This window comes from Corvus moneduloides, chromosome 10 (assembly GCF_009650955.1).
Source record: "Corvus moneduloides isolate bCorMon1 chromosome 10, bCorMon1.pri, whole genome shotgun sequence".
Classification (NCBI taxonomy): domain Eukaryota; kingdom Metazoa; phylum Chordata; class Aves; order Passeriformes; family Corvidae; genus Corvus; species Corvus moneduloides.
Genome location: NC_045485.1, coordinates 6,165,898 through 6,178,558, shown reverse-complemented (window position 1 = coordinate 6,178,558; position 12,661 = coordinate 6,165,898). Strand labels below are relative to the sequence as shown.

The 12,661-nt window shown below is 37.4% G+C and overlaps 1 protein-coding gene across 1 annotated transcript in view; it reads left to right on the top strand.

Moving 5' to 3' along the window:
- Positions 1–12,661, top strand: part of PIK3CB (phosphatidylinositol-4,5-bisphosphate 3-kinase catalytic subunit beta) — a 56,480-nt gene that overhangs the window by 29,196 nt on the left and 14,623 nt on the right. Inside the window, 7 exon segments of the mRNA XM_032119254.1 lie at positions 1,316–1,567; positions 1,893–1,989; positions 2,799–2,935; positions 5,813–5,866; positions 6,585–6,773; positions 11,458–11,579; positions 12,485–12,628. Coding sequence (XP_031975145.1) covers positions 1,316–1,567; positions 1,893–1,989; positions 2,799–2,935; positions 5,813–5,866; positions 6,585–6,773; positions 11,458–11,579; positions 12,485–12,628 — 995 coding nt within the window.

Sequence of the window (12,661 nt, the reverse complement as noted above, 5' to 3'; positions counted from 1 at the left end):
TAGAAGTTCTGTGGGTAACCTAGAATGAGAGTGGATGTAGTGACCCTGCAAACCTGTGCATGTTTCCCTCCGTTGTCTGTCTACAGTGTTACAAAATTGTCATTATTGAGAAGTTATTTGTTTTCCAGTCCTGATTCTAAGGCTGTTTAATTCACTGCCATTGTTCCTTTAGCCCCACTGTGCTTTGGATCAGGCCAATATTCATCCATTTTTGCTGAAACCACCACCAAGGTTCACAAATGCAGTGTTTGTAATGGGGAACAAAACATTTGTCAGCTGGGTAGCACTGCCCCAATGTGAGCTGGGTTGGGGACATTCACCTGGGGCACAAGTGACCTCACCCAGCAGTCCAACACCCAATTTTCCAAATACATGACATTGAAAATTGCTTTTCTTTTGTCTTGGTCTTTGGCCACCCCATCAGTACACACCATTTCATTAGTAAAAGGGGCATGTCAGAATAAAAAGAAAAAAATTGGGATCCAATCCCGTACATGAACAGGCTAATTATTTTTTTACCCAAAACCTGTTTCAAATTTAATATGTCTCTCTTTCCTTTGTAGTGTTCAGAAATAGTATGATAACTTCAAAGGAATGTTGGGAAGGTTGATTAAGGAGCAGAGGGAACCTGAAACATCAGATCACTTTTACACATTTAACATTTAAAATTGTGAACTTCCATTTGTTGTTGACCAAAAGATTACATTTCTGGGTTTTTCTCTCTCTCTCTCTGCCTCTCTCTCACACTGGTATTTTGGAAGGCCACCTGAAAGAAGTTGGCACATTTCACTCTGCAGTTTTCTGTGTATATGTATTATTAAACAGAAATGAAGAAATAAGCCACATCTTAGCATTGACCTGTAATGAGTTTAATTTCAGTGCCACTAACTCCAGCTTCTTTGTCTAGTTGTCCTTCTCCTTTCCTGATCCTTATTTTCATTGTTCAAGCTACCCAGTTTTGTTGGTTTCTGGGTACTAAAGACAAAACAAATCCTGGAAATCATGTACATTGTCATTATTATTACAGGTGATTCCTGATGTGGGCCAACAGTGTTCCCTCTATACAATTTTAGAAATAGTTTAAGTAAAAAATTAGTTTTTTCTTAAGCTGAAAAAAACCCCAAATGTTCCTCATTTAGAAGCACAAATTGGTTCTACCTGGAGATTTTAATTTGTATTCAGAAAATCAGTCTTCTGCATTCTACTTAGTTGTTTGTTTGATGAAATTTCTGTATATATATGTTCTGCATATTACTCTCTACAGAGTTCTGTAGGTTCTGTGACAAGCTTAAAATATCTCATTTCTTTATGGCAGGTTCATGTTAGGGCTGGTCTTTTCCATGGTACAGAGCTCCTTTGTAAAACAACTGTAAGCACAGAAATATCTGGGAGAAGTGACCACGTTTGGAATGAAGTGCTGGAGTTTGAAATCAATGTCTGTGATCTGCCAAGGATGGCAAGGCTCTGCTTTGCTGTTTATGCTGTCATGGATAAGATGAAAACTAAGAAGTCCACCAAGGCAATGAATCCTTCTAAATACCAAACCATTAGGAAAGCAGGAAAAGTGGTAATTATTTAATTTGTTTTTCTCGAGTAACCTCCTAATTATATCAAAATGAGCATCCAGAAATCTTTCCTTGTCCTCACTTTAGTGCTCAAGAACACAAAATGAAAAAGAAAAGGTATTAAAAAGAGCGTACGTATTAAAAATTGCGTATCTTGGTATGAAAACTTTTGATACTTCTCAGTGTTTAGTTGCTTTTCTGAAAGGTATCACCATTTGAAAAAAAAACCCAAGCCACCCTCTCAATTTTATGTATATTGTAGTGTTTTCTGTGTAGTAATATTTGCTGGCATCTTAGTTTCCATGTAAAAACTCTTTCCTTTGACAGCATTATCCTGTAGCCTGGGTAAATACCATGGTGTTTGATTATAAAGGACACTTGAAGAACGGAGAACTGGTACTGCACAGCTGGTCATCATTTCCTGGTAAACCCTAGCTTTTCAGATTTGGACTTTAAGTATGGGAGAGTGGGGGATCCAATAGCAGAACATTTACTGTATGCATGTTCAATTCTCCTGTAATAATCTCTTCATTACTTATATTTTTAATGTGGATAAATAGATAACATTTTAATCTCTTTCCTGAAAGTATTCTTTGTCAGGAAAGAGGAAGAGCAAGGGTCTGCTTGGAAGTAGTGTTCTAAAAATTTCATCTGTTGTGGAAGAAAAACCACATAAAATAAATTGCATGTTTATATCTAGTGTTACTTGCTTTTAAGGTGCAGTTTAGGTTTCATTTGGTCCCTCTGCTATGCACCCCAAATTAAATTGATCAGTTATAATGTAAGTGATAACATTTGCATCAGCAAGAATTGTGAATTAGATTTTTGTCTTCTTCCCTGATACTGATATCAATTAGTGAGAGTGTCTGGAGCCTCCATGTCACTCCTCATCCCGTCCTGAGGAAACCTGTACCAGCCTGAGGGTGTGTCCTGCTTTGCAGAAGCTGCAGATCTTACTGGGATTTGTTTCAGTGTAGGGATAGCTCAGCTTCCCTTGACTGTTATGTTTACTTAAGAAAATCAGTTTCTCATTGGGTGATAATCCAACATTTGGGAGTGTAGGAGGCGGTTTATGCTGGAAATACAGAGCATTGTGCTAGAAGTGCTGTGCAGCAAAATGTGCTCTGTTCATTTTACAAGTAAGTGATTTCTTACTGCATCTTTGCCTTTCAGATTTCTAAAATTTTAATGCCTGCCTGGCCTGTAATAGTAACTGTTCTGTCTGTGTCTCAGATGAACTTGAAGAAATGTTGAATCCCATGGGAACAGTCCAGACTAACCCTTACACTGAAAATGCAACAGCTTTGCACATTAGATTTCAGGAATATTCAAAACAGCCTATTAATTACCCTCCCTTGATAAGGTAAGGTGTGACCTAAAGAGCAGTCATGAATGCTTATGTGGAAATAGCTGTTTCTTCTTTCCTTTCAACACTGCCTTTCCCAGTGAATTCCCCTTTTCCTGCCTGTTAGTCACCATACTGCAGTTTGTTAAACTTGCACCGTGTGAGTGGCGGTGCTTGACTTCAGGGTCTATTTTGAAGATGTACACTTTTAAAAGTGGTCTGTACATGGTCTCTTGAAGGTCAAAAGCAAATCAGTTTCCCATATGAATGATCTTAGAAAAAGCTAAATTTATCTGCTATTCTGGAAACCTTCAAACTGTGCTTGCCTGTGATCTATAAAGATCTGTTCTTTCTTGGTACAAATGTGTGTTACCCACTCTTTGGGACACTGCCCTATGAGCTCAAGTCCTTTAGAGGATAAATGGACTCTTAATACTGTGTGCAAAGGGATTTCTGAAGGTCAGCTCTTGGACTGAATCCACTGAAGTTGCCCTGCAGTCTTCTACAGAAGAAGACAAGAATCTGTCTAGAAAGGAAGTGTATATTTGGAATACACATGGTTATGTCTGTAGTGTGAAGGATAGATGGAAAGTTGTTCAGAAACCAGCAGAAAAAGCTAAGACCAGGAAACAAGCAATAAAATGTCTTAAAACAGACTGCTAATGATGCATTGTAAAAGGAAGGCTTAAATCATATGCACATTAGTCTGCAATTTTTTTGGGGGGGGGATGAACAAAAAGACTGAAATTACCAAGTTTTATCATCTTGATCAAAGGCAGATTTGGGGTTTAATGTTCATAAAAACGAAATTGAATAACAAAATAGGGGGCTTTTTGTTTGAGTTTGTGTTGATAGTGTTTCCCATTCCTTGTCAGCACAGTACTTTTTCTTTTATTAAAACAGCACTGGAAATGCAGCAAGAGCTAAACCAGTACTGCCCAATTGCTGCCTTATTTAAGGGTGACCAGTTAACACTTTATAGTGAACATATTTTAGTCAGTTTTGGTATTGCTTTATTTGTAATGCTTTAAGTTTTTGCTCATTGCACTTATATGTATTTAATTTCTAAAGAAAAAATTTGCTGTACATATTACAGACAGGCTAAGTAAAAGTGTGTTTCTTTAGTAATCACATATTTGTTCTATCTCTGGTGTTTCCTTTATTTGTCCCTGCAATACCAAGTTCTCAGTAAGTTAAAACCGTGGACTGAATGCAGCCAATAGAATGCAGCAAATAGATTTACTGAGTGAGACAGACGGTGTAGTGACATTAAGGTAGTGTCTAATGGTCTTCATCCCTTGTAACTTTTAATTTCATTCGACTCACTCTCCTAAAAATTCTCTTGCTGAAGGTTCTATTGAATGAGGAGTGACGCTGTAGCTGCTTGAATTACATCAGCTGAGGATCTGTCTCTCACAATGGTCCAGCTGAGACTTGCTTGCTCTATGGCTGCTCTTCATTTTCCCAGTGTTGGCTTGTTTCTGCCAAGAAAACAAAGAATGAGATGCCAGATTTTTGTTTTTAAGAAACATAATGTGCTAAAATAGATGAATCTTTTTGATCATATCATCAACCTGCTTGCACAGCAAGGAGCTATTTGGGGCTGAGGGAGCAAAAGTGCCTAGACCATGGATAAGAAACTGTCTGAGACAGGAGCCATGTGTTGGCCTGGTCCATGGCCAGTGCTGCAGGCACATCGTGGGGCTCAGGGTTCACCTGAACAAAGCTGGACTTGCAAAGACTTTGAAAGTTTATTTGCAGACAGAGTAACTCTGAAAAGCACGGGGAGGCAAGAATCAAACATAGAATTGGGACACTGTGGTTTTGTTTATGCATGTTTTCACACACAATAAGTAAATAAGCTTTGTGGCCAAGTAGTAGATGTAATACATGATATTAATGAGAGTTTCATACAGAGAAAAGAAATAAAACAAGTTAGGATACCTTTCTAAGGATTTTAGCTGCTGGGTATTTATGCTCTGATAATTGTAGTCTTTTGTTGTTTCTCATATTGTCTGAATAAAGAGAACACAAGTCTTGCTGGACCTGGGGGTGCTGTTGTATTCCTGGGTAATGGGAGAGGGAGAGCTCTCAGGAAAAGGAGGTGGTGTAGTTCCTTAGACGTTTTTCTTTATTGAGATTTTATTTTATGATTTGTTCCTCAAAGCAGCAGCATCTGACAGCTGTAGATAGACATACCTGACCAATTCAGCTGGGCCAATTGGCCCAGGCAGGCACCGTTGTAACACCTGGCTTGGTTGTAGTAATGTGCAGAATGCACTTTGAAGAACTGCATTTACTTCTAGACTTAATTCTCCATTATGGGTTATTGCATGGACTTCCAAAACCAAGTAAAATGTTCAAAAGGGAAAAAAAGGAAGGAAGATCTAAGATCTAGAGAAGTACCTGGACACACTGATTGAGATCATATGGGCAATCTGAGAACATGGTGAAAGGACTGGGCTTGTGGATTCTTACTGGAATTGAGGGCTAGAAGTATGGATCTGTGAGCATGGAAACAGTGCCCTTGAAAACTGCGCAAGTAGAGGTGAGAAAGCAAAGGATAACTTAGAGTTGAGGAATTGGTTTGCTGTGGCAAAAAATAAGGAGGAAATGCAGAAACAGAAAGCAAGCTGTCATCAGAAAGACTGTTTAATTTAGCCCAGAAGTGAGGAAAAAGGAAATAATTGAGGTCATCATGAGCACTGCTACTCCTGATCTCCCTAGTCCTGTAGATGAGAAAAGGGACACAGCACAGAAGTCCGTGTTATACCACTGAATACACAAAACTGTCTAAAAGAGAGAAAAATTTCCTTATCTGCCTCATTTCTGTAATGCTTATTCTTTCAATGCAGTCAGATTTGGGTTTAAATCTAATGTATTTAAAACCAACTTCTTGCAGATACTTGAAAAGGCAGCTGAGATTGCAAGAAACAGTGACAATGCTGCAATGGCGGTGAGCATCATCTACAGACTATTTAAAAATTATTTTTGTGTCGTTTTTTGGTTCTCATCTTCTGCATCAATCTAGAAATAAATAAGTCAACTGCTCAAATAGCAATTCTACTGGCTCTGTTTTCTTATATAATTCACTTCGATGAGCTGCTTTAAAATTCAGATATATATCTGCTTTTTCCAATATATTTTGGACTTGTCTATTTTTTTTTCAAAAAGCTTTACATACTCTGGATTTGAAACACAGCTAAGATTTACGTTAGATCTGGAAAACAATTTAGGACTAGAAGACCAAAATAAGTGTCTGTCTACTTGGCAAATGTGTTTTCTTTTGATGGTTGCAAAAGTATTTTTTTGTTTCTAATTAAAAGAAATAATTATACATGTATTTAGATTTGCTCATTTGAAAAACACAAGAAAATATATGCATCCTAAATGAAAGTGCTCCATCTTGGAGTTGGAAAACAGAAATATTGCCATCTAGTGTTCTTAACTCTAAAGTTTAGTTATTTTTTCAGAAAGTTCTGCACACTGAATTGGGAATCTGTTACTTACAGTGCCTACAGTAAGGAATCTGAAAGAAAAGCACAGTAGTAATTTCCCTGTGTTTCATGAGTTTTTTTCTGATGTTCTTTCTGCTATATGGTGGCTGGTATTGGAGCTACCATACAAGAATCCTACTGAATTTATTACAACATTATACATTTCTCATTTCCTAGGGTCGAGGTGGTAAGAAGTTTTATGTTGTGCTAAAAGATATAATGGAAAGAGATCCTTTATCCCAGCTTTGTGAAAATGAAATGGATCTCATTTGGACTTTGCGCTATGACTGTCGAGAAAATTTCCCACAATCATTGCCAAAACTGCTGCTCTCTTTAAAGTGGAACAAACTTGAAGACGTTGCTCAGGTAAGGGAAAAGACAATGATGGTGGGGAGAAATGCTTGATTTAAATCATCAGTAAATAGGATTTCTTTCCCAAGTGTAACCAGTTTGAAGTGGTGCTGTTGTGTAAACTGGAGTTTAGTGTCTGACTTCTGTGGCCTGGACACGTAAAGAAGAGCTTACTCTCTCAAAAAAAACCCCAAAAACCAGGACCAAAATGCAATTCAGAGGTCCTCTGAATGATGAGAAAAGCACAGTGGATATTTATACAGACTAATTTAAAAATCTCGTGCTCAAATTTGATCTTAAAAGCAAGAATTTCACAGACTCTTCCAGTGTAGCCCTGTGCTTGAGCACAGTCAGCCTGAGCTGGGCTGTGTCCAGCTGAGATGGGAGTATCTCCACAGTCTCTGGGCAACAAAGTCCAGTGTTCGACCACCCTCACAGCAAGGCTATTCTAAAAAAAAGGTTTGTAAATCAAGATCTGAAATAAAACTTCTTGTGAAAATTAAGCTGCTCAAACACTATAAAAGCCACGTCTCAGACTGAGTAATTAAACCTCATTGAGGCAGACAGATGGTTTTTCAAAGAGATGTGATACCCACCAGTGCTAGGAAACACATCATTCTCATCCTGTGGCTGTTTAACCAAATAGAGTCTCTTTAAAGTAACTTTTAAGGAAGTGAGGCTGGTGCTGTGATATAAGGTGCATTTTCAGTAAAATTGTTTCATTTGTTTGCTGTACAGCAAATGATGCACAAGGTTATTTCACTACACTGTAAAGAAGTTGGTGTAATGAAATAACCTTTTGCTGCTGTATTTACCCAAATAGAATCCAACTTTTGGGACACTTTTTAGGAATAGGTTGAACTTTAATTCAGGAAAAATTATATGAGCTCATAGTAAGACCATCCCTGCTTGATAGACTGATTTAAAAGTAATAAAATAACAGGTTTCTGGATTGGTATTGAAATGTTTCAGTCAGATTGTGTACAGAGAAGTTTGGGCCAAACTAAAAAGTCTGGCCAAAGTTAACAAGCACAGCACTCACTGCAAGGGATGAACCCAGGTGTTGTTTTGGTCTTCCTGACAGAATTCAGGTTTAAATGATGCTCAGCTTCTTGCAGACCACTACACTGAGATAATATTTATGTCTTGCCCTGAGTCTCATTTTAAAAATTTTAAACTAACTTTTTTCATTTCTTATAAACTTAGAGCTAAAAAGCATTTGCTGTGAAAGGTTATGATTGATGATATAAAATTCTATTGTGCCTTAGTATTCTGATCTTCACCTGTTACAAGCTACATGTTCTTGGAAGAAAAGGAAGCCACTCCATGAAAATTCACCTTCTGTCTATCCATCGTGTGATTTTTGTGATTATCTAGTCAGTCAGAATCTTAGTTTGCTCCAGCAGAGTTCATTTTCTGCAACATCCTTCCTACCAGCTAGATGTATATGTTCTGTGAACCTCTAAAAATGAATGGAATTTCATCCTAGCTCCTTGTCCATGCCATGAATGTTACACTAATAAAATGGAACATTCCTTGCTCACTTGTATTCTTTCATGTGCAAGATCCTGTTCCTTAGTAATTCCATTACGTGCTTCTGAATTTATTGTTCATTATTAAAAGTCTTCTGGAAATCAGAACTGTAGAAATATAAGCAGGTACCTCTTTGCTCTGTAAAATATGTGAAGGAAAAGGCATTCTGAGTGCTGGGGCTTTGAAATAGGGCCCTTGGTGGCAGTTTTGAAAAGTTATTTGGAGTATGGATATTAGCTGACAGTTCAAAGTCCTTTAAATTTGGGAACATTAAATATTATATATGCATAAATCTTTTTATTTAAACAGATGGCTGAAGATATGTTGTTGTCTTGTTACTGTGTATTTTCTGGAAGGAATATAGTATTTACGTTTGCTTATCTATAGACAGTAGTGCAGTTTATAATATTGGTTTTGGCAGCAAGGAGAGTCTCTGAAAAATGAGATCTTCCCTTAAACATACTGAATATTTCTGTAGTATGTAGACATGTAAGTACTCCTAATGATTTACCTTTTCAGGTAAGGCAAGACAGCCTCATGAATTTTAGGAATTCCAAAATTAACAGAACTCATAATTTACTTCCCATTAAAATTAAGTATTTGTTGTACTAGCTGTAGTTGTCTGCTACAATGTGCACACTGTTGTACCAGAAGTTGTTTTAATGCCCATTTTTAGATGTATTTCAGTAAAAGTCTTGACACTTCTAGCAAAAAGTTTAAAAAACCCCAAACACAATACAACAAAACAACAAAACCCAAAGAAGCAATCAAACACCAGCTGTTTATAAGAAAAAGCAAATACCAGCTGTTTGTAAGCAAATGGACCTAATAACTATACTCCTGTTTTTATTAATGCAGCTTAAAAATAGTAAGGCTCTTTTAGAAATAGACTCTCGTATTTGATTGTAGGCTGTCTTTAATCCGTTAGTTCAGTGGTCCATGAAGTTATGTCCAGTGGATTCAAGCAGCTTTCTTGAATTATTTACCATGCAGATCTCATCCAAGCTCTTGTTGGATATGCAGGATTCTAGTAAAATGGTTGAACAGAAGGAATTGTCCTTACTGCTGCCATAACCTCCCTGCTCAGCACAGTAGCAGGGTGGCAGAACTCGTTAGGAGAATTCACAGGCAGTATTTATTCTCAGAGCAAAATTATAAAAAAAAATTAAAAGAAATTTTTAAAAAATCCACTTGCTTTCAGTGAAGTGACACCATAATTAATGTGAAGTAGAGAAAGGACAACTGAAATACTTGAAATAACTGGAATAAAAATACTGGCCTCTGCTTAATTGTATTGTCTCATATAGTAAACCTGTCTTGTTAGGGAAGAAATTGTGGTTATTTCTTAGAAGAAAATATTGATACACCAAGGCCGAATTTGAGTTTTCTCTGAAACATGCATTGTTCATTCTCATCGTAACCACCTCTGCAATAATTTCAGCAAAGGGAGGAGCTCTGTATTTTCAAATCATCTTCCCAGTAAATGTACATGCTGTGGACCATGACTTTCATTGCCTGATATATGAGGCATGTGGGGCCACTTGAGCTCATCTTTTCAGACTATTTCGGGTTCTCCATTCATTTCAATCATTCAGTACTAACAAAATGTTTTTATATTTTTGCTGATTTCTGCACCTGATTTAAAGTAGATTTTGTAGAAATTCTGATAGTCTTTTTTGGGAGTCTGTGACTGTGTCTGACAAGCAGAGCTGCTGTTTGCATTTTCAGTGTCTGCCTTGTGTATTAAGTGTGTGATCTTAGTATTTCTTGCAGAGTTTCAGTGCCAGTGTTCCTGCTGTGAAAATGTTGGTGGCTGCAGTCCTTGACATCAGGACTGGCATCATTGACCCTTGCTGGGTTAACAGATTTTGGAGTGTATTTTTGAGTGTATTTTTCTGTGGGAATGTGACATCTATGTTTAGAACACCTGTAGTTTTACTTTATATCATTATGAATTGTTCATACCTCTCTTTGTCCATGGAATCAGTTTAGTTGATCCTTTCCTCCACTTCTGGAGTTGCAGCACAGCCACTGGCTTTGTACTGTGATTTATCTCTGCCCATTTCTTGTCTTCTGGATTTCACAAAATTGATGAATCAATTCAGAATCTGGCCCCAAGGTGTATAAATAGTGTTATGAACATGCCTGTTAAATGTGGGCTGAGAATGTGAACTCATGTTTGTCATACTTGAACTGGAAGCATGAGTTGATGTGTGACATAAAGTAGACATACAGGTTTTTCACTGTTGTAAAGTCATTATGAAATCAGGGGAATAAAGATCTTAATTATTCAGATTTTGTAAGTTGCTATTTAAATATGAAATAATCTGTGTTATCTAATTTGTAGGAAAGGGTATTATTATCATGAGTTATGACTTGTTCCTACAGAAAGAAAAATCTTGTGCTGTTGATACACTGCATTTATATTAATAAAACGCGTATTAAAAGTGTCTATTTGAAGTCATAGTGCACTGTTTCAGTGATACAACTCTATACATATTATTAAAAACACTCACAGCAGGTAGCTGTGAGCTTCATAACAATGCAATAAAACCAGTTTATTTTGTGAGACCTCTAAATGTTGCTCTTTTTGGTTGTCCAAAATGATGCATCACTGTATTCCGTAATTTTTTCCAGCACATTACTGTCATCAATATAGGGATTCTTTATTTGTTTTAGTATCTAACCTGATTTTTTTTTTCCACAATTTAAGCTCATTACTATTCACAGTGAATGTGCAAAAAGGCTCCATCAGTTGAGGTGGACAAATAATTTTAGTAAAGAAAGATCTCTCTCAACAAAAACATTTTTTTTATCCTTAGTAGAAAACTTCAACTGATACCAAAATGGCTATATATTTATGAGAGCACTTACAAGACATCTTATTTTTATTGAATGTCTGGTTTTAAACCATACATATCTGGTACTTAATTTTTGTTTACTGTGCATTGTGTGTGAAGAAACAGGTTTTTCAGACTAAAAATAATCTGCATCATTTTAAAGAGTGAGAAACTTAATCAGAAGTGGGCCCAGTTACCCCAAATTATTTCTCTCCTTTCTACCCACCCCCTCATGGTAGCTGGTCACCATCTTCTGTTGATTTGAGTGCCTTTATGGGCAGTGAGACCCACCTGTGTCCTTACCTGTCACCTTCTCTTTGTAACAGCTTCAGGCTCTCCTGCAGATCTGGCCCAAGCTGCTGCCCAGAGAGGCTTTGGAGCTGCTGGATTTCAATTACCCTGACCAGTATGTCAGAGAATATGCAGTGGGTTGTTTGAGACAGATGAGGTAGGTAAGGGTTTCTGGGGCACAAAACTGCATTCTCTTTGTTCACAGGATAAAACAGCCCCAAGAGGAAAGATCTAAACACACTGTCTGCCATGAATAGGTGGCCAAATCAAGCAGTCAAATTTCTAGATAGGCTTATTGGCAGCTAAATAAAACCACCTTATTCTGACACCTTGTAGAAAATGATGATTATTTTCCATGTTGCAAGGAGAACACCAGTGCACCTTTGTCCCAGAAAGGATTGGGTGTTCATCCCTTTCTTGGGCAAAGGAGAATGAGAAACTGTGAGAGAAACATTTTAATAACGAAGGGAGAAGTATTCCTATAGTCAAATACTGTAAAACCTGACACCCAGCCACTTCCACTCTGTGGCAGGGATTGGCTGTATCATTTAATAGGAATGTAAGCTGCAGCATGTAATAAATAATGAGAAAATTACTGATTTGGTTTTGATTTACAGAAGCCTTCGTTCTCTGCAGTTCTTCCCTTACTGCATTTCATTTGCTCTCCACAGTAACCTAGGGCAAGACTTGTGTAACATTATCATTACTGCATATTTCCTGTCCTTGAGTTCTGAATTCTCTTTGGTGAATAGTTTAGTGATTAATTTTTAATGGTCAAGGATGGACTTCTGGGGTAAAAAAAATAAATTAGTTTGACTTCTTTCAAATCCAAGCAAGGAATTTAGCTGCTGGGCTATCCTAAGAATACATCTGGAATTATTTCCATCTGGCAGTTGCACTAAGTCATGTGTTGTCCTTCTCTGTATGATGGAAAAATTGGGAGACACTCTTGCTATTGAACCAAATCCTGTCATTGTTGGGTTTGTCATATGCACCTGAATTTCTGGAGTATCACTAATCTGGCTGCTCTCTTACTAACTGCTTTTATGTACCTCATTCTAGTGATGAAGAGCTCTCTCAGTATCTTCTCCAGCTTGTGCAAGTCCTGAAGTATGAGCCTTTTCTGGATTGTGCACTTTCCAGGTTTCTTCTGGAAAGAGCACTTGGCAATAGGAGAATAGGACAGATGTTGTTCTGGCACCTGAGGTAGGAGTTTTTCCCTTTTGTCTTTCTGAAACT